Source organism: Ursus americanus, chromosome 4 (genome assembly GCF_024610735.1).
Source record: "Ursus americanus isolate L20-20 chromosome 4, mUrsAme1.1.p, whole genome shotgun sequence".
NCBI lineage: Eukaryota > Metazoa > Chordata > Mammalia > Carnivora > Ursidae > Ursus > Ursus americanus.
Genome location: NC_142130.1, coordinates 22,352,820 through 22,379,555, shown reverse-complemented (window position 1 = coordinate 22,379,555; position 26,736 = coordinate 22,352,820). Strand labels below are relative to the sequence as shown.

The 26,736-nt window shown below is 41.4% G+C and overlaps 1 protein-coding gene and 1 pseudogene across 1 annotated transcript in view; one reads left to right on the top strand and one right to left on the bottom strand.

Moving 5' to 3' along the window:
- Window positions 1–1,197: 1,197 nt before the first annotated feature.
- Window positions 1,198–2,247, bottom strand: LOC123778962 (small ribosomal subunit protein uS2 pseudogene; annotated as a pseudogene).
- A 7,073-nt stretch (window positions 2,248–9,320) lies between these two features.
- Window positions 9,321–26,736, top strand: part of LIPH (lipase H) — a 45,077-nt gene continuing 27,661 nt past the window's right edge. The window contains exons 1-2 of the mRNA XM_045776687.2: window positions 9,321–9,453; window positions 26,329–26,696. Coding sequence (XP_045632643.2) covers window positions 9,405–9,453; window positions 26,329–26,696 — 417 coding nt within the window. The 5' untranslated portion in view covers window positions 9,321–9,404. The remainder of the gene's footprint in view (window positions 9,454–26,328; window positions 26,697–26,736) is intronic.

Genomic DNA, 26,736 nt, shown 5'->3' with positions numbered 1-26,736 from the left:
TCTCCCGAACCTAGCAACCGGAATGAGTGCGGGACGGTCCCAGTCCAATCGCTGACGAGATCGAAAAGGCTGTGGGCGGGGTTTTCTCTTCGGCGGAGCCAGTCGCGAGACGGCCCGCGGGACAAGGCCCACAGGCCACATGTGAGACTTCTCCACCCCGGAGGGAGCGCTCCAGAGGTCTGAAATACAGGTATTCAGTAAATGTTTGTTGAGGGCACAAAATAAAGGTGGTTCCCATCAATTAACAAATGTTTACCCTGCTAACCGCCTTTTAGTTTGCATATACCTTATGTCTAATACTTTACACACATTGTCACCTGCTTTTCTCCCAGCACCCTCAGGCGATGGGGAGGAGTCTTGTGCTCATTTTAATAAATAAGGAAATCAACCATAGAGCGATTGAGTAATTGGCCTAAAGTCACAAAGCTAACTAGTGGTGTAGCTGGATTGGAACCAGGATCTAAGAACCAGCGACAGTCCCTGGCCCTTGATGTGAGTCTACTTGGGGAGACATGATTACAAATTCCCAGATAATTACGGGCAAAGTGCAGTAGGAGCCAGAGAAAGGAAAAACACACCTTGGGGAGAGATAGGGAAGGGCAGAACTCAAAGAAGGCTTCACTGAAACTTAAAGGGGCCTTACCTGAGGCCTAGGAGTACCTACTGGTCTCCTCCCGTGGGCTAGCAGGGAGTGCTGATTAACTCTCCCTCTGTTATCTAGAGGTCACACTTCTGGTTAATTATCAATAAGAGAAAAAGTCCCACCCTATTTAGTGACAGAAAATCCAGTCCCCTCCTCCAAACATACTTGGAATCCTTCTTTTCATGCCCCACAAATCCATCCCTGACTGCCACGTGGCCCTTCCCTATGATTCAGCTAAGGCCAGACTTCCAGGCTTGCTTGAACTCTAACACAGGCACTCCCCATGACAGCCTTGTCCTTTGCTCAATAAAGTGTTCTGGAATTCTGGTGCAAGTCACCAGTTAGAGCACCGGAACCACCAGCTACCTACCTGTGGTTATCACCACTCTGGAAACAAATCCCAAGTGTGGACATTGGCTCCTCCCTTCATTCTCCAAAATACAGCTAACACCAGACTATTACTGAAAGTTTGAGAATAAAATTACAAAGACCAAAAGATTTTTTTTTAAGAAACTGTTTAATTTCCATCAACCTTATTCCACTTTGTTTGCCTTTGTGGAAGAGCAGCTTAAGACCACTCAATGGTTGTTCCTACCCTTTCCATGGCCTGAGCAGTGGCAGCTGCAGACCCGTGTTCAGCGGCAGGCTGAGCGCTCCAGTCTTCAGTAGGGAACTGCTGAATGGGCACAGAGGACAGCTGCACACCTTCAGACCAGTCTGCCACTCCAGGTTGAGTAGCAGTGAACTCAGGAGCTGGAGCAGTCCATTCACCCTGACATCCTCCTTGGTCACAGCCTCTTCAGCAGCAGCCTGCTCTTCCTTTTCAAACTCTTCAGGATCTCTGTAGAAGTAGAGATCAGGCATGACCTCCCATAGGTGTCCACGGGAAACGATTCCACGCATGTGCAGAACCTCCCTGGGCCAGCATCCACCTCATCAGACCCACTGAGTGAGCTCCCTTGTTGCAAGGGACGCGATGTCCACATAGCACAGAGGAGAGTCTGTGATACACAAGCAATGGTAGGCAGATTAACATGAGATGCCTCTATGAGAGGCTGGTGGTCAGCCCTGGGATCAGTAACCACCAGAAGTCTCAGCTCTTGGAAGGCTGCCTGGATCTGGTTAGTGAAGGTTCCAGGAGTGAAATCGCCAGCCATAGGAGTGGCTCCGGTAGCAGCAGCAAACCAACACAGCTTGCTGGCCAGTGTGTTCCTGGATTATACAATATATATATATATATATATATATATATATATATATATATATATATATATATATATATATATATATATATATTTTTTTTTTTAAGCGGGGTTTTGCATGGCAACAATGGCACAAGCTGCCAGCAGAAGCTTCTCCCAGGTTCTCTTCAGATTTATTATGGAGATGCCATTACTTTTTCTTTTGTAGATGTACTGTTCCATTTGGAAGTCAAGGTTGGTGCCACCTAAGTGGGTTCTTGATGCAAGGAATTAGAAGACATCGTCCTCCTTCATTTGCAGGACATCAAGGGCTCCAGACATTGTAAAAGTTTCCCTTTAAGTTACAATGGGAATGTAGAACAATGCCACTGTGTGGACCCATCCCTGAGTAGTGTGGAAAGCAAAAACCAGTTGATTTAGAAGTGGCTATTAAAAGTACTGCATCTGTAGTCTATTGCTCATTGCCTCCCAAAAGGACTTTCCTCCCCTCAAAGTCATCTCTGCACTGTTCTCAACGTCTTTTACAAGGCACCAATAGAAGAGAATTTCTCCTCCACCTCTACCCCAACCTGTTTCAGGCTGGACTCCTAATTAACTTTATTCTTTTTAAGACTTTATTTATTTATTTATTTGACACAGAGAAAGCACAAGCAGAGGGAGCAGTAGGCAGAGGCAGAGTCTGGAGAAGCAGGCTCACCACTGAGCAGGGAGCCCCAATGTGGGGCTTGATCCCAGGAGCCTGGGATCACGACCTGAGCTGAAGGCAGATGACTGAGCCACCCAGGAGCCCCTCCCAATTAACTTTAAAAAAGTCTACCACTGGCATTATTATGCAGAACACTTTGGCTGTGTCCCAGCTGTCCATTCCACCATCAGAGTTGGTCATTGCTTTCACCAAACAAAGAAGAACACTCAAGTATTGATGGGGAAGGGATTTTCCAAAACAAGAGAGTAGTCTTTGTTCAAAACATAAATGAGAAAACTGCAAGCTGCTTTAGAATAGCAACTTATCCCAGGTTTTGGCCACCAAGACTGAAGACATATTGGCAATAAGTCTCAGGCCACTCTAGAACAACACCACATTTTTTCCCCCTGCCTCATCAATAGCACTGCACATACACAAAATGAAATGTTAGTCACCCTCCACAAAAAGTGGAGGGCTTTGGAATTGCCTCAGTCCAAATCCCTGGGCCTCACCAGCAAATAGTGATTCCTGAGTGAAGCAGCTGCCAGCCACCACCCACACTTAGTTTCTTCTGCCTGGGGTTTTGCCAGCTGCTGCCCCCACTGTCCTGTCGTCCACAGTAGAGGCAGAGGCCAATGCCTGTCCACTGGTCAAGGAGTAGGATTATCCTTACCCCCACCCCACCACTGCTGCAGCCATTCCTGGACCTGGGAACTCTTCACCAGAGGGCTAGAGAAAGAAAAATAAATAAATAAAAGCCATATGGAGGAACAAGGACATTGAGGTTTCTTCCTTGGTTTGGATAACTTGCTCCCTTGTACTGCTGGAGGGAAACCTCCTCATTGCTTAAGTCTTCATTAGGGTATCCTCAACGGTTGCTCAGTTTTCTGAAAAGATCCTCTTCTTCCTCCTCCCCCTCCTTTTCCTCCTGCTGAGATCCTCTCCTTCCAGCCTTTCCAAGGCCCATCCCTAATTTTCCTCAAAACCTACCTCCCGGGGCACCTGGGTGGCTCAGTCATTAAGCGTCTGCCTTTGGCTCAGTGTGTGGTCCCAGAGTCCTGGGATCAAGCCCCACATGGGGCTCCTCCACTGGGAGCCTGCTTCTTCCTCTCCCACTCCCCCTGCTTGTGTTCCCTCTCTTGCTGGCTGTCTCTCTGTCAAGTAAATAAATACATAAATACATAAATACATACATACATACATACATACATACATACATACATACATACAATCTTTAAAAAAACAAACAAACCTACCTCCCGTCTACAGAACAATGAAGACCCAGCCATCCCTCCAATTCATTGTTCAGTCTTGCACATTTTCCCTTTACCAGCACTCAGAGTGTTAAAAGATTTCTTGTTAGTTTTGGTTTTGCTAACCCCTGCCAGAGTTCTGGGCTATCTGATGGAAGTAGGTAGGAGCCCAAAGGTGAGATATTGCTGGTTTGGGCCTAATGTGCCTAAAATCCAACATAGTTCATGATCCTGAAGATTAATTTCCTTCTGGGGACCAACTCTGGTATTCAAGAAAAACATATCCTCCTAATAATGTGACTTTGATCTTATTCAATGTAATCTGGCCTTATTATCCAAAAGCAAGTAGAGTTCCTTGTCCTAGATTTTATTACAAAAGTTGCTCACAGGCTTGGCCTGCCTCGTGGAGAAATAGCACCTGGCCCTACCAGGCCTCTTTCCTAATCTGTAAAATAGAGGTAATCAAACCTGCTTCTCAGATCTGTGGGCCAGTGAAATGTGCTTATGTATGTGATGGACCAAATTCAGTGCCCAGCATGGCCAAGTGCCTAACATTTCTCTTCCCTCTTCTTCAGTTGTCTAACGAGCCAATTTATACTTGTCACTTCTGCATCCTACATTTTCCAACATTTTCCACGGATCTGCCCTTTCCCTTCTCCAAACCCATCAGAACTACTGTCATTCAGGGCCCGGTCATTTCTCCAGCCTTTGCAAAAGCCACATGCTCTTGTACTCTGTCCCTCTTGTATCTATTTACAGGGTGATCTCTCTTTTGTTGTCTTTTACTGTTATTTTGTTGTCTTTTATGGTTGTTTTTAAGGAAGGCAAATTTATATTGTTGTTCTTATTAAGGAAAATAAATTTATAAATTAAATTTGTGGTTTTCTGTTACTAAATCACTAAAAGTAGTTGAACTGATTGTCATCAAATTCCAGGTGCTTGTTTGAAGTAGTGTGACTTCAACTATGGACCACCCCTGATACTTACTTTGGAGGGTCCTAGGGAGAATCTCAAAAAGAAAGGAACCTCTGGGAGGACCTGAAACTGCTCCCAGTTTCCCAGCCAGAAGAGGAAGATGACTCTAGGCAAGAAAGACCCTGCTGAGTTAGAATGAATCCCTCAAACGGTTCATGATGGTTTCAAATGAGGGTCCAAGGCAGACGACACAAGGGTAGGCCTTCCAATTACAGGGGTGGATTTTTCCAGAGTTGCTTCTCACCCAGACAACTCTGTGTGCCTGCTCTGTGTGTATAAGTGTCTAATGAAGGTACAAGATTCTTGTGATCAATCCTTAGAAAGATAGTTAAAAATAAAAACTGAAATCTGGTTCTAATAATAATATTTTAAAATAGCAGTTTAAGATCCAAGTCAGTCTAAAATACATGGTACCAATGGACATTAAATACTGGACATTACCCCTACTTTTTAAAAGTTTTTAAATGAACTTTTAATTAATAAAAGCATTTTGCCTCCATCTTGCCAGTGTGCACGCAAGGCTTGCTAGAGCCCTGTATCCTTGAAATGCTCTGAGCGGCACTCTGCAAAGAAGCAGTTACTTGAAAGCCCTGGACTTGCATTAATTTTGTTTGATACATTGTTTGTAAGGAAGTCCTGGTTTCTAAAACAAAGTAGCTCTATTCCATGAAAAATACTTCTCAGTCCAGAAAAGTAGTATGCTGGTGTTTTCCTTCTTGTTTTCTAATAGACTACCAAAAAATGATTCACATTATGTTAATAAGCTAACCTAAATGTATTATTCTCTATATATTTATATTATTTCTTACATTTGTTATATATTGTTATGGCATATATTATTTCTTATATTTGTATTACTACATAATAGTAATATATTAACATATAAACCCAAAGGAACAAGAAGAAAACTTAGGTTTTCACTGCCTTGAAGATAAAACCCAATGTCCTAAGCATGGCATACAAAGTTCTTCATAGCCTGTCTTCAACTCACTTTATCATTTCCCTGTGCATACATCCAAACTGGCAATCTACACTTCTTTTATGACTCCAAGTTTGTTCCCTCTGCCTGGACTGCCTTTTCTCCATCTTCTTCACCTCATGAACTCCTACCTAGTCTTTAGAACCCAGCTCAGAAAGGACCTCCTGTGTGAGGCTTTTCCCTTGGCTCCTCCCTGTGGAATTTCAGTATCTTACTGTTTTCTCCTCAGTTCTATGCAATATGTATTCATAGCTCTGTATCAGTATTGTTATCATTAATATGTCCGTCTTCTTGTGAGAGGGAGCCATACCCTATTTTTCCTTATTATTTTTTTTAATGGAAGCTTGAGAAATATTCAATAAATGAATGAAGAAATGAAACAAACATACGGATGAGAGGAAAGTTGCCCTGATCTCCTTGTAGAAAATGAATCAAGGAAACTTATTTTGCCAAACGTGTACAGCTAGTGAGAGATTGTGGGGTCACTGATGCAGTGAGTCATATGGCAGCTTAGAGCACTAGACCAGGGTGAGAGAGGACATAGGTCACCTTTCCTGAATGTTGAGGCCAATGAGAGCTATAAAACCACCTCCCCTCAGTTCCGGACACTTCTATACCTGTTTTTCCTGTCCATTTGGAAGCTTGCCTGCTCCTTTCTATTCTGCTCTCTGTAGCAAGTGATTTCTAGGTTAAGGAAAAAAAAAAAAAGCCAGTGCATAATACTAAGTTGGAAATGAGGCAAATTGTGTTACTCTCGGGGCGCCTGGGTGGCTCAGTCGTTGGGCGTCTGCCTTCGGCTCAGGGCGTGATCCCAGAGTTCTGGGATCGAGCCCCATGTCGGGCTCTTCCGCTGGGAGCCTGCTTCTTCCTCTCCCACTCCCCCTGCTTGTGTTCCCTCTCTCGCTGGCTGTCTCTCTCTGTCAAATAAATAAATAAAATCTTTAAAAAAAAAATTGTGTTACTCTCGAGTTGTGATTATTGAGGGTCATTGTATTGGGAAAATTGACCATTATTCACTCTTGACTAGCTGATGAGAAATGAAGAAATGGTTTTCCTCAGAATACCTTGGAGTAAATGTTAACACTCAAATAGTTATGAGTTGGCCCATCTTTTGGAATTTTAAGAAACTTTTATTTTGAAATAATTACAGGTTCACAGGAAGCTGCAAAAAATAATGCAGGGATGTGTCAAGTACCCTCACCCAGTTTCCCCAATGGAAACATCTTACATAACTAGAATGGAGAAAATTGACGTTGGTACAATCTACAGATCAAATTTAGAGTTTTACCAGTTTCACATGCACTTATTTGTGTGTGTGTGTGTGTGTGTGTGTGTGTGTGTATACTCCTGTGCAGCCTTACCACCTGTGCACATTGCCGTGACCACCCCACAAGCTAGAGACAGAACTAATTCCCCTCAAAGATTCCCTGTGACCTGTTCTCCAGTTCTCCCCTCCTTTCCTCTCCCCCCATCCTTTGGAATGCTTTATGTTTTTTCATATTTGATATTTCTTTTTTTTAAGATTTTATTTATTTGTTTGAGAGCAAGAGAGAGAGCATGAGAGGGTCAGAGGAAGAAGCAGATTCCCCGCTGAGTGGGAAGCCACATGCAGGACTTGATCCTAAGACTCTTGGACTATGACCCGACCCGGACTATGACCCGACCCGAAGGCAGACGCCCAACCAGCTGAGCCACCCAGGCGCCCCCATATTTGATATTTCTTACTAATTCTCTTTCTTTGAGAGGATGGGTTCTCCCATTGATTCTTGTGCTGTTTTCAATGCTGGAAGTAGAAAAAGGCACATAGCTAGGAAGTTAAAGGGGACCTTCTATGCCTACTGGCAGGAAAATCATTAACAGTAACACAAAGAGGCCTCCCAAGGGAAATGATTCTTATTCCTGTAATTGGCTGGTTTCCAGGAAAATGCACATTGGCTCTGTCTAGATAAAGGCTTGGCATGGTACTAAAACTGATAGGAGCTCAACAAATATTTATCAGACAGGCACACTGATCCAGCAGTGAGCAATGCAGTCCATAACAGGTTCCTAAGAGAATGTGGAACAATTCTCCATTTGTTCCAGGGGGCAGTTGTTTCCAAATCAGTAAAGCTTATGCAAATGGAAAAATTAAAAAGCTAGCAGGTCACCTATTTGTCTTTCCCTGTTTATATATCCTTAATTTATTTCTCCAGTAGGAGACAAAAGACAAAAATAAACTACGGAACAGACTGATGTCATTCACCTGAAACATCACTGCCCTCAGGCGCTCTCCATTCCTAAAATCCACCTGATCCCTCTTCTCAGCCTGGTGCAGCCTGCCTTCTGACAGGAGGAGAAGGTGTGGACTGTGTAGCCATGTAGGTAACAGAGTTACCAAGCGCCCAGTGAGCTTACCTTGGTAGCAGGCACAGTGGTAAGAACTTCACTTATAATAGTTCATTTAATCCAGAAAACAACCCTGTGAGATAGGTGATTTCGTTTTCTTCATTTTACAGTTGAGAAAAGTCAGAGTTTGAGAAGCGAAGTGTTTTGCTAGTGAGTGGAAGACGTAGGATGTGAACCACTGCTAGGGAGTCCTGGCTTTCATCAAGTCTGAGGTTGACCCAGAATCTACACACAAGACTTTGAAAAGCTCCCCAGGGGAAATCTGACATACTGACTCTTTGGGAAGCATTGCTGGAATCTGCTTCCTGCAGGAAATCCCCTGCTATTTGAATGGAGTACAGACACGGAGAGTTGAAAAACTTACATGAGAGATGCTGTTGCTTCATCAACGCCTGTTTCAGGTAGACAATGCTAAATGACTAGTGGCTTTTGCCCTGCTGCTCTGGATGGCGAATTATTCCTAAGCTGTTCGTGTCTTTACTTATAAATGTATGTTTCAGCTCATCGGACCCCCACCAGCCTGAGTAAGTACTACCAGCCCTGTCCACCATTAAATGACCTTGTAGCAGTGGGAGGACACGTTCAGTTACTTCCAACACTGAGGTGGAGGGATTCTGACATAGCTCTCTATTTGCACTTACTTTTCTTTTAAAAAGGAGGAGAGGGAGAGGGAGAGATAGGAACTCCGGAAAGGAAGAAATAAAAATATGTATAATGCCATAAAAATTTCCCTTAATGTGAAGCACATTTGGACAAATACAGGTATATGATTAGACTTAATGAAATGTTGTTAGCAAGGTCTAAAGACTGCCGGATGAGCAATGAGTGTGCGAATTAACATAAAAAGTAGTTTTGTATTCACAGGCCAACAGAATACTCATTGCATTTGTTTCACTCACAAGAACAGGGCGGCAAATATCTCAAATCACACTTGATTTCAACATACCAAGCCAAACGACTAATAAACCGCCCACAAAGAATGAAACTATTTTGAACTCGTCATTCTGCAAATACACATTATGATATGTGTGATGTATGATATGCATACAATTTTTTAAAAGATATGCATGAAATTGTGTCAGGCAGAAATGTACTAACCTTCCATGGAAAAGAGGAGGAGTCGAATATCCTGAAAGGGTTGGGACCCGCCTGCAGTCCCTCGGGAACTTCCTGTTGTCACCACACCTCTGGGTTAGTTATCTGAGCTCTCTCTGAGCAAAGCCCTCAGTGCCAGGAAATCCTTCTTCTCGTGAGTGTGATACGCACTCTCTCCAGTTTCCATATGCTGAGATTATACTTCTTCATCAGTGTGATGTGCTTGGTCAAATCAGGTAGGTCATTTACTGAAGGCTTTTCTTAATTACTTAAAAAACATTATGAGTAGTATTGTCACTTTGCTTTTGATTAGCCCAGCTCCTTCAGTGGACTTTTTAAGTTTTATTGCATCATTTTTAAGGAAACAAGATATGGGTTAAATGAACTTTCTAATCCTGAAAAAAAAATTTTTTTTCTCAGTAATAAAAGATTATTATTCCTTTACATTAACTGGTTCTTCTGATGTACAAAAAATAAAAGTGCTGGGAAATCTAAAAGTTCTTTTCTTTCATAGTTAAATTTTCTGTGCCTTTCCACCTCTATGAAATAAGATCATTTATTTTCCGGAAATTTTAAGTTTTATTTTATTATAATATCTAATATATAGAGGATCGGTTTTTATAAGCTTTCATACATTGACAGTTTATTTCAGTTATCTTTTAGGAAAACATGACTTTATTTATGTAAGCCCCGTGGAATGGTGCCTGGCATACTGAAAACTTAAAAATGATTAATCATAATGAATATAAATTAAAACAGTAACGTACAGCATAACGTCACTTGGCTGGCTCAGTCAGAAGAGCATTCGATCTCAAGGTCGTGAGCTTGAGCCCCACATTGAGTGTAGAGATTACTAAGTGAATGAATGAATGAATGAATGAATGAATGAATAAATAAATAAATAAATAAATACAAACAGTAATGTACATAACAGGGTAACAAAAATAAAATGAAGTGCTTTTTAAAAAAGAAACTAGGCCTTCTTAGGAATCCAGTTCTTTCTTCCTATGATAGTTTAGTCTTGCGAAACTTTACCAGAGTTTATGGTAATAAAAATTGGTACAAGTTTCTTAAGGGAAATATGTTACATATAGTATCCATAAAAATGTTCATGCCCTTTGAACTAGTAAAACCATTGCCGAGAATTTATTATAAGGAAATAACCTTTAAAAGGGAAAAAAAACTCTATAAGAAGATGATTCTGACAATGTTACATATAATAACTTGAAACTAGATACAGCAGAAATGTTTCTACATACAGGGATGGATAAAGTCCACTATATCATACTTTTAAAAAAAATGTAGCCTTTAGAATAATTCTGAAGCTATGCAGAAATGTGCAAACATGTTTATAAAATAATGCCAAGTAAACAAAACAGAATTCAAATTTGTAGATAAACTAAGATTACAACTATGTTAAAATCATGTGTCTATGTTTAGAAAGGAAATGGAAAAGTTAAAATAGTTGTATTAGGATTTCAGGCTTATATAAATAAATTTTCCTTAATTTGTGCTTTTGAAGTTGATTTAACAGTAAGGTTCAATTATACTAATGATGGTATTTTTCACTGAGAAGTCAACATTTTAAAGTGTGTGTTTATTGCAATTTTTAAATTTAAAAAATGAACATAAATTTAGAGATAGTTTTAGGGAAGCGGGGCTAACCCCAAATCCTGATGCTGATTTGTGGGTACTTTCTTCCAGTCTCGCATTATATATCTCTATATACAAAGTTGGAACTTTATTTCTTTGTGACCTGCCTTTATACTTAACATTACCTCATCAGTAAAGTCTTATTTTAAATGATTCTAGAAGACTCACTGCTGAATGACAGAATCTAAGCAAGTCACACCACAATAAACTTCTGTAGCTAGAAGGAAAAAACATAATTATAGCTCTAAGCTAAATTTAGACTTCTCGGTATCTGCGAAACCATAAACTTGCAATGGGAGAGGGTATTGAATAATATGCATCTGATAGCAGAAATTATTCATCATAAAGACATTGATTTTCTGCTTTTCCCTTCTTTGGCTTGCTGTCCAAAAACCATCAAGTATTAAGATGTGATGCTGAAATGGAGAAGATACACGTTATTCACTACTGGAGATCTGTGTTCTGTTCTAACCCTAGTGAAATCATGGTGGGAATGTTTGCCATCATTTTACCAGCGAACAAGGCAATGGCTAGCAAGCCCTAGTGTGCGCCAGAATTACCGGGGATTTGTTTAAAATGCAGACCACCCCCAAAGATCCAGACTCAGTGGGTCTGGGGTGAGATCCTGGAATCTGCATTTCTAACAAACCCTCTGGTGTTTTCAGCTGCAGGTGATCCAAAGAACAAATGCTGATAACTGTTGTTCTACATTAAGGCTGTTGTCATGAATATATTTTTAAAGTTACTCTTCTATCAATACTTTGGCTTATGGAAATCTGTGTAAAACTACGTAGATGCTTGCCTAGAGAAAATAGCTTAGTGCCAAAAACAGAATTATTTCCTCGGATATTTGAAGTTCTCCTGAGATAATTTATAACTCCATGGAGTGTGTGTGTGCGTGTGTGGGTATGTGTGAGAGAGAGAGAGAGAGAGAGAGAGCGAGCAAGCGCGTGAGACAGAGACTCAGAGAGAGATTTACCCTTCTCTGACAGGGAGACAAAGGTGAGAGGTGGTGGAGTTATGCATATGATTAAGAGATGAGAATGAGGAAATCTAGTATCTCATTTGTTTTCTCAGTTGTATCCTAGAAATTATGCTGGTGGTTAAAAGCAGAAATGTCCAACCAAGATGGCATTTTGCCCATATGCTTCTTGTGTGTATTTGTCGGGGTTTTAAAAAAGAAATAAGAGATACTCCATCAGGCTTGGCCCTGGCCAACTGGGAATGTTTCTGTCTGGGAGCAAGTATTTCCTTCCCCCTTCAAGGTGCTTCAGGCCAGATCAAGAATCAAAATCACATGACACAGATTAACAGCAGAAAATAAAATTTAACTTAGTACCTATGGAGAGTCCACACAGACACACGGGTATTCCAAAGGACAGTCAGGCAAAATGAGGAATGTACATCATTCTGAGTTAAGGAGAAGAAGGTAGAGGTCTAGGACTTCAAAGGGAAGGAATGAATTCACAGGAAAATGAAAGAGTAAGTGTTTGGTAAATATGTTTGCTGGGTCACTCAGGAACAATGGGACATAGAGAAATTTGATCAAGGAGGCCTTGCTAGGTTCCTCCCTGTCTACCACACCTACTTCGTAACAGTGTACTTATCTGTGGTGATAGCTCTCCTCCTGGAGCAGGTCCTCTATCTAAATTCTTTTAGGCTGTTGAGGGGGCTAAAGAGCTTTTCCTGAATCTGCTGGGGTTTTATTGCTTTTTTTTCTTATTCTTTTTTTTTTTTTTTTTTCAAGAGAGATTGAGAGGGTTGGGGAGAGGCACAGGGAGAGGTTGAAAGAGAGAATCTTAAGTAGGTTCCATGCCCAGCATGGAGCCCAATGTGGAGCTTGATCTCACAATCCTGAGATCATGACCTGAGCTGAAATCAAGAGTCAGATGCCTAACCCACTGAACCACCCAGGCACCACACTGATTGCTTTTAATTCAAAATAAGCTTCATGCCAAAATGGCCTGTTTGGGGGCAGCCTGCCCTTGGCCCCTACACTTCACCGTCTGGTTCAGAACAGGTTTCTGATGCCAAATTCAGTGTGGTTCCTCTGCATTAAAAAATACACAAACTGAGTTACTTTCCAGATTTAAAAAATTTAGTAGAATTTCATAGTAGGAAAATATCACTTCCCCCTTCTACCTCTTTTAAAAATAGGAGTCCAACTTATATTCTGATCTCTCCAAGGCAGTTTCTGGCCTAAAGGGATTTTTATTTCTGGGACTTTTGGAAATTACTTCAGAACGGTGTTTTCAGGCAAGCATAAAAATGTGCTCTAGTGTGGGTTACAGGAAACATCCTGACTTCACCGATTCACATGTGCTGGGCTGTGTCTCAGGCACTGACTAGTATCTGTTGCCCAGAATGTGGAATCCTTGACAACGTATCCCTTAATCTTGGCATCAGTAAATACTTTCAGGAAACATCAAGTTAGTATACCTGTCTGTGGACATCTGTTCCAAAGAAGTTATTAACACCTGTATCATGTTTGGGAGTGGGAGAAATGATAGCTTGTGCACACCTTGAAACCCAGACTTGAAAGAAGTGTGAGTCAGGGCCATCCTTGTTTTACTTCCTGACTGAATACCATGCATTGAGATTAAATTAGGCGGAATTTCACTGAGCCTGTCACTTAGGTTCGGTTAGCGGACTGTACTTCACCAACCAGAAGTCTAAGAGAAACTCATACTTTCACTTTTAATCAGTTGACTCAGCCACATTGAGAGACTGAATATGAACCTACCTGTACTTACTCTCATAGAATCTCAGAACTTTCTACCCGCCTGCCCTCACTCACAATTGCTTCATCAGTGGGTTATTTCTGCCCACAGTTCCATCTTCTCTTTTCACTGACACCTCTTTGGATATGAATGAGGAGCCTCATTTTTGTAGAAGTTTTCTCCTAGTCAGAAATGTGGGAAGTGAAATCAGTTCCCAAAGCAGGTAGAAGCTAAAAAGCTAGAACGGCGTGTGACACCAAGACAGCTTGGGCAGCTTTGGTTGGCTTCAGGGCAGTAGGTCTTCTGATGATAAAGCAAAGTATCCCTTGCAAGTCTCATCAGAAGGGAGTGGGGTGGTCAGCGATTAGTCTGAGGGAATCACACTTTTCTCTCCAGCTGAGACTCGGCCGAAATAGGTCAATCTAGGGAGGGAAACAGGTCTATCTGTTTTCTCTGTTGTATCCTAAATAAATATAGCCAGCGGTTAGAAGATTGGAGGTGTCCTTCCAATCAGGAGGGCATTTTGTCTATCCACAGTTTTCTCTGGCAAAGATAAAACAAGGTAACAGCTATAAGTAGTTCCTAAGCCTGAGAATAAGAGTAGTTTATTTTTGCAGGAACAGCTACAAACCCTCCCCACAACAGCCTAACTAAAGTGGGGGCTTTATTCCATGGTACTAAATGGAGGTCCATCACTCAGTCCCCAAGAGGAAAGAAAAACTGGAAACCTGGGAGCCTGTTTTGATGTTGACAGAAAAAAGTGAAACTTCTGTCCAGTTACCCCTAAAAGACTTTTCGTCTTTTCACTCTGGTCTTTCCATGAAAGTTTGAAATTATAGGAACCATTTCTTTAAAACAGTTGTATTGTGATATGATTCATACATACAATTCACCCATTTAAGGTGTTATTCAATGGTTTTTAGTATATTCACAGGTATGTGCAACAATCACCAATTTTAGAACATTGTCATGACTTCAGAAAGGAACCTGGCACCTGTTAGCTACTGCACCCTATTTCCCCAACTCCCTCCTTCCCCCACCCCTTAGCAACCACTAATCTACTTTCTGTCTCTCTAGATTTCCCTACTCTGGACATTTCATATGAATGGAATAATAGGATTTGTGGTCTTTTGTGACTAGCTTCTTCATTTATCTTAATGTTTTCAAGATTCATCTTTATTGTAGCATATGGAAGCATGTTTGTTAACCAAGGGTATTTAATTAGCCAAAAAGTCCTGCTTAACATAAAGGTGACAAAACACCTATTTGGTCAACATTTTATTTTATTTGTTTGTTTATTTTAAAGATTTTATTTTTAAGTAATCTCTGCACCCAACATGGGGCTCGAACTCACAACCCTGAGACCAAAAGTGGCATGCTCTACCAACAGAGCCAGCCAGACAACCCTGGTCAACATTTTAATTCCAAATGTATGGTTATTTCAGATCTTTTAATTAAAATTAAAAGAAATTTTAATTTCTTGTTCTATTAATTTTTTTAAATTTGAGTTGTCTTTTGTTAGTAAGACTGCCCTGGAAATTTATTTTCCTAAATTAGGTGCCTCATGTCCTTTCAAATCAGCTAGCTTGCAGATCTTAGAATTTTATGTCCAAAAGGAATGCAAGAGATTAGCTAAATCTCTAAGGAATGAGGAACCAATCTGTCAATCTGAGGACAAGGATGGCCCAAAGAGGTTATTTGTTTTACTGGTTAATGACAGCACCAGAACCAAACCCAGCTCTCTGGCCAGGGAGAAACACTGTTACCTGTATACTGGTTAACATGCTTCCCTTTCCCCAAAATCCTTCCAAAATGATGGAAGGAAAGTAATTAGTATTTACTGAGCACTTGCTTTGTATCAAATCCCATGATAAGCAATTTATTTATTTTACCTGATGTTCATAACAACCCTATGAGATCAGTACTTCTGGGAGCAAGAATTTCCTGCCCCCTTCATGGTGCTTCAAGCCAGACCAAGAATCAAATGAACATGAGACAAACTGACAGCAGAAAATCAAATTTAATTTAATACCTATGGGGAATCCACACAGACAAGGAAATTCCAAGGGACGGTCAGACAAAATAAGGAATATACATCATTCTGAGTTAAGGAGAAGAAGGTAGAGGTCTAGGACTTCAAAGGGAAGGAATGAATTCACAGGAAAATGAAAGAGTAAGTGTTTGGTAAATATGTTTGCTGGGTCACTCAGGAACAATGGGACATAGAGAAATTTGATCAAGGAGGCCTTGCTAGGTTCCTCCCTGTCTACCACACCTACTTCGTAACAGTGTACTTATCTGTGGTGATAGCTCTCCTCCTGGAGCAGGTCCTCTATCTAAATTCTTTTAGGCTGTTGAGGGGAAGGTAAAAATGCTTTTCATGAATCTGCTGGGTTTTGATTGCTTTTTAACTCAAAAAAATCTTCTTGTCAACTAGCCCATGTTGGAGTGGACTGTCCTTGGTCTCTACAAATATTAACCCAACTCATTATCCACATCATCGACAACTATTAAACTTTTCAGCATTTACTGTGCACCAGCTAATACTTCAGATACTTCATAGACAGTATCTCTAATTCTCACCACAATCCTGACAGCAGGGCTGGGCTTAGGGGAGGTCAGTGAAGCACTCACCAGGTGCAAAATTTAAGGGGGTAAGGGAGACCCAAAGTCAATAATCAAGATAAATTATATTTATGATTTTCATGCAATAAAAATATGTTTCATGATATTTTAATGCAACATGTAAATGATATTTTAATATTTTAGTATTATTTTACTGCAGATAGTATGTATACCCCTAATACTGCATTCTCACAGTGCATAATAAATGATACGCGTAAGTGGTATTTTTGGGGCATAAGTGATATTTTAATGTAATATCTTTGAAAATGAAAATCAGTGCAAATAAGTCAATGATGAAAAAATATCAGAGGCACCTGGGTGGCTCAGCAGGTTAAGCATCTGACTCTTGGTTTCGGCTCAGTTCATGATCTCAGGGTTGTGAGATTGAGGCCTGCATCAGGCTCTGCACTCAGCAGTGAGTCAGTTTAGGATTTTCTCTTTTCCTCTGCCCCTCTCCCCACTTCTGTGCTCTCTCTCTTTCTCTCTAAAATAAATAAACCTTTTGTTTAAAAGAAAAAATATCAAAATTTTAAATAAAGACAGACTATTATTTGTTTTACAACTCAGTGTTATTGTATAATAGGAGAAGTCATTCCCAGTCAGCCTGCCATTCCTGGGCCCCTGCCATCTTCATTTCCTTGCTAGGTGGTTTGGTTTATGAGAGTTGACAGTGGTGTCTGAACAGACTGAGTAATAAAGGGCCATATCTGTGGTCAGGTTTTTTGACTATCGAGCTTTTACAAACTTGGTTCAAAATCTGGGAGGATACTCTGGTAAGTATATATATAGTTTTTTTTTCTCTTGCCTCAGGCTCATTGTGGCTCTGCAGAGCACTGCCTGACAGACTGGCATTACTATGATCGTTTGACACATGTGAAGCTGAGGCTCACAGAGGTTAGGTAATTCATTACCAAGGGTCACACAGCTAGGAGGCAATGGAGTTGACCTGACTCTGAAATCCATGCTCCAAAATCATGTTGTATTTTGTTTAGGACATTAGACCAAGATTGGCAAATTTTTTCTGTAAAGAGCCAGATAGTAAATATTTTCGGTTTTGTGGGCCACTGGTCACTTTTACAACTGCTCAACTCTGCGTTATCACAGGAAAGCAGCCATAGACAATACATTAATGGTTATGGCCATACTTGGCCCAAGGGCGACCATGCATTAGACCATAACAAAATACCTCAGGCACAAATAATGTTATCTCTGAAGATGTTCTATCCAGGTTTCCTTGACATCTTACTCTGCTTGCATCTCCTGGAGCAGGTCCTCTATCTAAATTCTTTTAGGCTGTTGAGGGGAAGGTAAAAATGCTTTTCGTGAATCTCTTCTCCATCGGAGTCTGAATTCCTCATTGGCTGGGAGCATCACCCATCCAATTGTAATTTTCCAGTCCTTAACACTAACCAGCATTTCAGCGTAATTGAATTTCAAAGCAGACTGAAGAGGAAAGGCCATGTTTTTCTGCTTCAAATAACTTCTGATAGAAGAGGTTAAGCTTTAGAAACCAGTTTAACATGTTCTGTGGTTACTTGGTTAAAGGCTGTGTTAATACTACTTTCAAGTAAACGACTTCGTAACAAAACAATAAGCAAAAAGAGGTTTGCTTTCTGAAGGCTTACAAGTAGTTAATTGTTTTAGAAATATAAACTAGAAATTAAATATAAATATAAAGAACTGTATATATGAGGGTGAAGCAGTGTAACAGATTTTCTATTCACAGATATCTAGTCCATGCCTGCCCTCCAAATGGCCTAAGAATTTGGGGTCAAACAAGACACATTCCTGCTCTACGTGCTGGGGCATAATACTAGACAGAAAATAACACAGGGCTTGCCCTCAAGGAGCTTAAACTAACTTGTAACACGGTCCAAAATAAGAAAAATTTAATATTTTCTTTTTAAAAAAATTTTTCAAGATTATTTATTTATTTATCAGAGAGAGCGCACGCAAGAGCAGGGTGGAGGGGCAGAGGCAGAGGGAGAAGCAGGCTCCCTGCTGAGTAAGGAGCCTGATGTGGGACTGGATCCTATGGCTGGGGTCACGACCTGAGCCTACGGCAGACATTTAACCACCTGAGCCACCAGGTATCCCTAATATTTTCTTTTAAAATATTATTTCTGAGGGGAAAAGAATGAATAACCTCAGGTAGGTTTAAGCAGAGAACATCAGAAATGGAATGTCGAACCCATTTTTGTTTGCACATTATTTTGCAGGCCTTACTACCTGTAGACATATATTTACACAGTTCAGTCATAATGCATGTGTCATTTTATACTCCATTTATTTCATAAACATTATATCATATTCTACCTGGAGTATCCAGATGGATCATCCAGAATGGCTGAATAATGTGATACTCGCTATTCACGAAACATTTACTGATGTCAACTCTGAGCCAGGCTCTGTTGTTGGCCCTGGGTATACAGCAAGGGATAAACAGATCAGTTATTTTGGAGCATCTCCACCGGCAGGGAAAGTTACTTCCGAACAAGAAAAGAATGCTTCAGGTGTGTGGTAGGAAAAAAGCAAATAGCACAGAAGGGTCGAAGTTCTCTAGAATGGGATTCAATACAAGAAGAAAGTACAATAATACCTACAAATCCCGGGGGAAAGAATATAGTTTGAAGCCAGGTCATCATTTAGGCCTAGGAATTCATTTATGGGTATGAATGAACTTAGGAGCTATATTATCCATTAGCCCTTCTTGAAAAGACAGCAAGAGCTCTCACCCAGGGGTGAATGAAGAAGCCTAGGAAAAGGATTCACTGGGAGCCATGATCGTGTACATTATAGCACTATAACTACATAACCGGGGAAATATGAGAATTACAGAAGACAGTTTTTATATACAGCCCATTCTCATTATTCATGGTAGTTAAAGTGCCATAAAGTCACCGTAAACACTGAATTAGCAAAGACTGAACCATTGCTCCTAGGGGAAGCAGGGTTTTCCAGGGTTAGGTTCCTGCAAACCTTTGGTTATGATATTTTTGTTCACCAATCAATACATAATTTTATTTTATGTATGTTTCTGTTTAAAAACACTTTATCTAGGGTGCCTGTGTGGCTCAGTCAGCTGAGCGTCAGACTCTTGCTCTTGGCTGAGGTCATGATCTCAAGGTGCTAAGATGGAGCCCCAGGGCAGGCTCCAAGCTCAGCAGGGAGTCTACTTGAGATTTCTCCCCCTCCCCCACTACACATTCACTCTCTCTTAAATAAATAAATAAATAAATAAATAAATAAATAAATAAATCTTTAAAAAGTAAAAATAAAGACATTTTATTTAATATATATTGTTTACTCATTAACACTGAACTTCATGGCCAACAGCACATCCACGCCTGAATGAAGCTTATCTGAGATACATATTTTCTCTGTAAGGCACATCACAGCACTTCAGGATTGTGCTTGGGGACCATTTAAAATGGTGAAGTCACCAAGAAAAAGCACAAGGAGCAAAAAACTTGGCAGAAAATAGACTGTGAAAAGGACATTGGTTATGGGAGCTGAAACTAGAAGGCAAAGTGTTGCCATGTTTGACCTCATTTGAGAGTGGACATGTGGTGCAACCCAATTTTTTTTTGCCATTCTGCACATGTCCATGGATGACTGCATAAGCACCAATACTTGGGGTGCCAAGTATTGATGGGGGGGTTACAAATAAATTTTGGTGAGTAGGTGAATTCATAAATACAAAATCCACAAATAATGGGGAGTGACTGTATTTTGATAATAGGAACAAAAAGTGTGAGTTTGTGTGAGTGTGTGTATGTTCTGAAGGAGGGGGCAGGGAGGAGATGAAAGGCAATGTGTGTTAACTCTCCCATCTTTCTTGGTAGAAAATGAGGGGCTAGAACAGATAAAATAAATACAACAGAAACTGTTTTCTGTGGACACATCAATACATAGAGGCTTAACTATTACTTATTTTTAAACTAAAAAAGGAATCACTAGATGAACTAAAAATAATTGTATAACTAATGAAAATCAGGAGAGAGTCATTGCGTCAGTGAGAAGTACTGGGTATGCTGATGCCCTCATTATTTGTAACGGAGGATCATTTGATGCTGTCTTAAGTTACTAAAGCAAGGACTAGAGCCGAGAGAGGAAAGACAACTGTTGTGGCAAAGGACAGAGGCAGGAAACGTGGCAGAAGTTAGAAATGTGCTCCACAGCAGTCAGAAATGACCTTCCAGAATCCTTGCTAGGGGTTCACCTTGGGGGATGAATACAGTATTAAGTCCAAGTGTGTCATCTGGGGTCCTCCCAGAAGCAGACACCGGCATGGGATGGGACACACAAGAGATCTAGGGGAGGAGCTGTGCGGGAAGGAGAAAGAAGGTGGGGGCAGGCAGGGAGAGCCTTCCTACCGTCGTACACCTGGCACACGTCGGACATCGGGGAAAGGAGGCTGGCAAGGAAGGACTGAGGAGGGGGAGCTGCAGTACGGTTGTGAGAATATTTCACCGGGGCTGATGGGGTATCCCTGAGCAAGAGTCTCCTATGAGGCAGGAGGAGCCAGGGAGTACCCCCCCTTCCCCCCCCCAGTGCTTGGTCACCTGCTGGGAGCAGCATGGGAGGAGCCACGGCTTCGTGTGAACACTGGTGTGACCGGAGACGCAGGTGACTTCACCATGCTCCCCGCGGCAGGTTCTCTTCAAGACAGATCTGAGGGTGCCACTTCTATGGCCTCCGCACCAATTATATCGGTTATGCCAATAAACGTGAACTCACCTGCTTTCTTTAAAAGGGCTCTCGGATTGGGCCATAAAATAAAACCCAGCTAGACGCTCTATGAAAGACCCCTTAAAACAGAGGGATTCAAAGTTAAAAAGGATAAAATCATGCTAGATAAATGCTAACAAAAAGAAAGCCTAGTTATAGTTATAATATCATTTGATGAAATTCAAGCAAAGAAAGCGCATTGAAATGAAAAAGGCCATAGTACCTGAAATATTAAGTCTAGGTAATAAAAGTAAAAATCTATGAAATCAAAACTTAATAGTTTGGAAACTTGACTTTGTCCCACAGTGTAATGTTCTACTTTGCTAAAGGGATCTTCCATTCTTAGCATTCAGATACGTGATTTCAAGATGATGTAAGAGAAGAAGATTCTTGAGTCCCAGACCAGGGGAAACTCCCTATTTAAATTCTTTTTTTAATACCATATCTCCTTTACATGACATATATCACAGGTTGCAGTTTCATACTTTCTGCATTTTATTTCACTAATGCCCGACTCGCCCTCTGAAGTGCCACCTGATCCAGAACCTAGGAGAGGGTCGACTTACTGGATGAATTGCACATTTCCTTTGATAATGAGAGAGAATATATATAAAGCCGTTACAGTATTTTGTACTGAGAGGAACAAGGAAATTCATTTTTCACTCAGTACTTACAATAGGCTTTTCCAGAGCCCAATGCCATTATAAAAATAACACATTAAAAAATATATGAAGTCAGAGTGGTTCTAGCAAATGAAAAATAAAAATCCACTTGCTCTGGGGGCGCCTGAGTGGTTCAGTCAGTTAAGTGTTCGACTCTTGATCTCTGGTCAGGTTCTGATCTCGAGCTTGGGAGTTCAAGCCCCGCACTGGGCTCTATGCTGGGCATGGAGCCTACTTAAAAAAAGGAAATAAAAATCTGCTCGTTCTGCCATTCTTGCCTTTCAGTAACTGTCCATTGTAAGGTATCTAGTAAAGACTCAGCAGTCAAAGAGGTTGGTTGAGCCATTCCATAGACATGGAAAGTGGCACATGTGCTGAATATAGTCTGGCCCAAAATTCATGACTCTAGTGTGTGCCTTCCAACGACCCAGATATATGACTTTTGACATGCTGGCCTAACATGGCTCAAAATGAACAGACCTAGCAATTAAATAGTCCCCTTCTTTGGAAGGGGATCTCTATTTTCCCCACTATGACCTCATTCATAATTAATCTCCACAGCATTCCTCTCTTGGGCAGGTAGGTGGCAAGTGAAAGATGACGTAATTTCCCCAGGTCGCCCGGTGAGTCAGTTGCACAATGAGGAACAAAGCCCAGTTTTACTGGTGGCTGAGACCAAGAGGCTCAGCCCTGCCTAGTGACACCGCCTCTTCAGTAAAATGACTAATTAAACTGTCAATTATTTGCTCTGGGTCTTGCTCTACAAACACCAGAAAAGTTTCAGTCCACGTTCTCCGGGAGCATGCAATCTACAGGAAGAGAAAAATGGAAAGGGCCAAGAGATGGGGAAAATTGTTACATAGATGAGTAAGGTCTGCCACTGGATGCACAACATAGGGAGTGTAGTTAATTGTACTGTACTGTATCCTTGACATTTGCTAAGAGAGTAGATCTCAAATGTTCTTGCCACACACACACACACACAAACATGTAACTGTGAGATGATGGGTGTGTCAAACTTATTGTGGAAATCAATTTACAAAATACACATATATCAAATCATCATGCTTTACATGTTAAACTTATACAGTTTTATTTCTTGATTATATCTCAATAAAACTGGGGGGACCAGGAAGACAGACAATTGTGAGCATGCCTTACTATACATGCTAGAGGAAACAGAGGACTATGTGAGTATGGGGCTCAGTTTTTAACCAGTATTTTCTAGGATGAGGAATTTCAAAACCTCAATTTTTAACCTTCTGTTTGAGCTGCTTCTGCTCATTCTGTTTTGGAATGTCATTCATTGCTGAGTACCAGAGCCTTTGCAAGAAGTTTCAAATAAAAGCATACATGAATGGACCCAGGTTATTTATTTAAAATGATTTATCTATTTATTTGAGAAAGAGAGAGAGAAAGCACAGGGGGTAAGGGCAGAGGGGGAGGGAGAGAGTGTCCCAAGAAGACCCCACACTGAGCACAGAGCCTGACACAGGGCTTGATCTCACGACCCTGAGATCATGACCTAAGCGAAACTAGGAGTCGGACACTTAACTGACTGGGCCACCCAGGCGCCCCTGAATGGACCCAGGTTATTAAGAAAGGGTAGAGATGCCAGGATGGAGTACTGAGGCTCAGAATGAGGGAAGAGTCTTCCTGGGTAGATTCACTGAGAATAAAGGCCCGCGGCAAATGGTTCTTCAGTTTCTGTTGGGGGAAGACAGAACAGGTGTTTCCCAAGGCCCTCCAGTCTCCTGTTGGCCAGTCGCAAGTCAGTAGTCTTCCCCTTCGATTCCCTCCCACAAAGAATGGCCATCCATAGGACCTTGCCCCTCTCCTGGATACCCTAAAGGACCATCTCCAGCTTGCACCTGGGGACTGATTGTTGCTCCACTTCACCTCCAACTTGCCTCTTCTCTCTCAGCCAAATAGCATGTAGGAGAGTGGCTCATAGCATAGTTTCAAATAATTTTTATACTAAAAAAAAACAGTCTTCCCAAACATTAGAGTTTGGATCTGCATGCCAGTGTTGATCAGAGATTTACTTTTAACTTTTATTTGATCGTGGTTCCTTTTTTTTTTTTAAGATTTATTAATTTATTTATTTGAGGGAGAGAGCAGACTAGTGAGAACTCGAGTTGGGGGGGGGAGGGGCAGAGGGAGAGGAAGAAGCAGACTCCCTGCCAAGCAGAGAGCCCAACTCAGGGCTCAGTCCCAGGACCCCGGGATCATGGACCCGAGCTGAAGGCAGACGTTTCACCGACTGAGCCACCCAGGCGCCCCTTGATTATGGTTCTTGATCAAGACCCTACATAATGTTGCAGAAGTAACAACCTATTTCAGCACCCAAGGCCCCCAAAGCCCTCCTTCCCTCTTAACCCCTCTTTCACCTTCCATCTTGGTCTTTAGTTTATTTCCAACTTCCTGTTCCTTTTCAAACAGAAGACTTAAGCATTCTTACCTGTTTTTATTTTCTGGTATCAGAACTCCCAACCTCACTCCCACTTTGTATCTCACTGATATGGCCGCCCCCCTTCCTTTTCCTTTTATTTAAGCTTTTCATTTGGAAATAATTTCAAACTTGCAGAAAAGCTACAAGAATTAAAAAAAAAATACTCAGAACACCAATAACCCTTTACACAGATTCACCTACTGTTAACATCTGCTATCTATGCTTTATCCTTTGCTGTCTCTCTCTGCCCCCCAATTTTTTTTCTGAACCATTTGAAAATAAGGTGGCCATTTAGTTATAAATACTTAAGCTGTATTTCCTAAGAATTAGGATTTTCTCCTACCTAAGCATTGTATAGTTATCAGCTTCAATTAATATATTCAATTAATGTATATGCTGATACCATACTTTTATCTAATTTAATGTTCATGTCCCAATTTTGTCAATTGACCCAATAATTTCTTGTATGACATTTTTTTCTTCCATCACAGGATCCAGTCTAAGACCAGATATTGCATTTATTTATCCCATCTCCTCAATCTCCTTTAATCTAGAACATTTCCATAGCCTTTCTTTGTCCTTCATGACATTGGTCTTTTTTAAGAATATGGGTCCCTTTTTATTTTTCATCTGAAAAAAATTTTTTTTCTTTAAGAATTTTTTTGGGGGGCATGTGGCTGGCTCAGTTCGTTGAGCATCTGACTCTTGGTTTCAGCTCAGGTCATGATCTCAGGTCATGGGATTGAGCCCCACGTCGGGCTCTGTGCTTAGCATGGAGTCTGCTTGAGATTCTTTCCCCCTCTGCTGCTCTTCCTGCTTGTACTTTCTCCCCGCCCCCTAATAAATAAATAGAATTGTAAAAAAAATTTGGGGGGGGGCACTGCAAGCCCCCTTCCCTGCCAATGCTGGCCAGTTACATCACACCCAAACCTTACAGGTCCTTTTTTAAGAAAATAGAATATTCCTCATTTTGTGTTTGTGTGATTTCCTCCCGTGGTTAGGTTCAGGTTATACATTCCCCACGGGAGTACTACAGCTACAGGCACATGTGTGTGTCTGCCCCTCATTGGTAATGTTCGGTTTGATGACCTAGTCAAGGTGTTGCTCAATTTCTCCATTGTATAGTTACTGCTTTTCCCCTACTTGCTAATTAGCAAACTGTGGGACAGAGTTTAAGACCATACACATGTGCCCCTTCTCAAAATAACCACCTCCTCAGCTTAGCATCCACTGATAATTCTTGCCTAACCAAGCTTTATTATGATAGCTGCAAAATGATGAGTTTCACCCCCAGCATTCACTCCACATTTACCAGCTGGCCTTCAGCACTATACGGCAAGAGTCCTCTTTTCTATTCCATTGATTTGTTTCTTTGTCTCTTTATTTGTTATGGAATCAGGGATCCCTAATTTTCCCCAAAGGTCCATAAATCATTACTGTCCTTAATTATTTAGTGCTCAAATATCCCAGATCTGGCCAGTGGAAGCCCTTTCAGTCTGGCTTCCTATGTCCTTGTGACACATTTTAAATAGTCTCTTACTTTCTGCTGTAACAAGATGCTCCAGCCTCATCTTTTGCTTCCACCCCATCCCCAACCTTTCTCTTAAGGCCATCCTTAGAGATTACACAGCAGGAAGAATGCTTGAAGATGGTGCTTGAGGAACAAGGAGGGTGTTCAAGAAGGCACCATGGTACACTGTTTCAGATGCTACTGAAAGGCTCAGGGCGGGGCACGTGACTTTTTCCACTGTTGTCCCAGGCAGGTGCTCTAGACACAGAAAGAGGTGTTTGGACCGTGGAGATACAGTTACTGAGACCTCTGCTATGTGCTGGGCACTCGGAGGGATACACAGATTATAAAACACCCATTCCAAGGAGGTGGTCCAGCAAAATAGACACATACCCATAACACACCCCTGCAAGTGTTTTCATTTTACTGTCAGTGAGATACATACAAGGGTTTGGGAGTTCTGGGATGAAAGACAGTATTTAAAGGTGAGAGAGTCGTAGTAGGTGTCGCTGAGGTCACTTTTGGGTTAGACCTTGAAGGAGAGTAAGATTTGGAAAAATGGTCTTCCTGGTGAAAAAGAACTCACTACTTATGTATGCTGAATCAGGTATGACTTTGCAACTTCATTTAACTAGACCCAGCCTCCTGCGGGGTGCTCTGAAGCACAGAAAGAAGGCCAGCGAATGTAGGGCAGCACTCTTGCTTGACGCCCAGCTAAGGAAAGAACCGTCATGATGCCATCTAATTTTTATTTTCAGACACAGATGAAACATGTCCTTCATTCACCAGACTGAGCTTTCACAGTGCAGTGGTCGGTACAGGACTAAATGTGAGGTTGATGCTCTACACAAGAAGAAACCGGACCTGTGCACAAGTCGTCAACTCCACATTTCTGGGGAACCTGAACGTGACCAAGAAAACCACCTTCGTTGTCCATGGATTCAGGCCTACGGGCTCCCCTCCAGTTTGGATGGAGGACTTAGTCCAGGGTTTGCTCGATGTGGAAGACATGAATGTGATTGTTGTTGACTGGAATCGAGGAGCTACAACTGTAATATACAACCACGCCTCTAGTAAGACCAGAAAAGTAGCAGTAGTCTTGAAGGAATTTATCGACCAGATGTTGGTAAGAGAGAATTCTCCTATATGATTCAGGGCCAAATTGA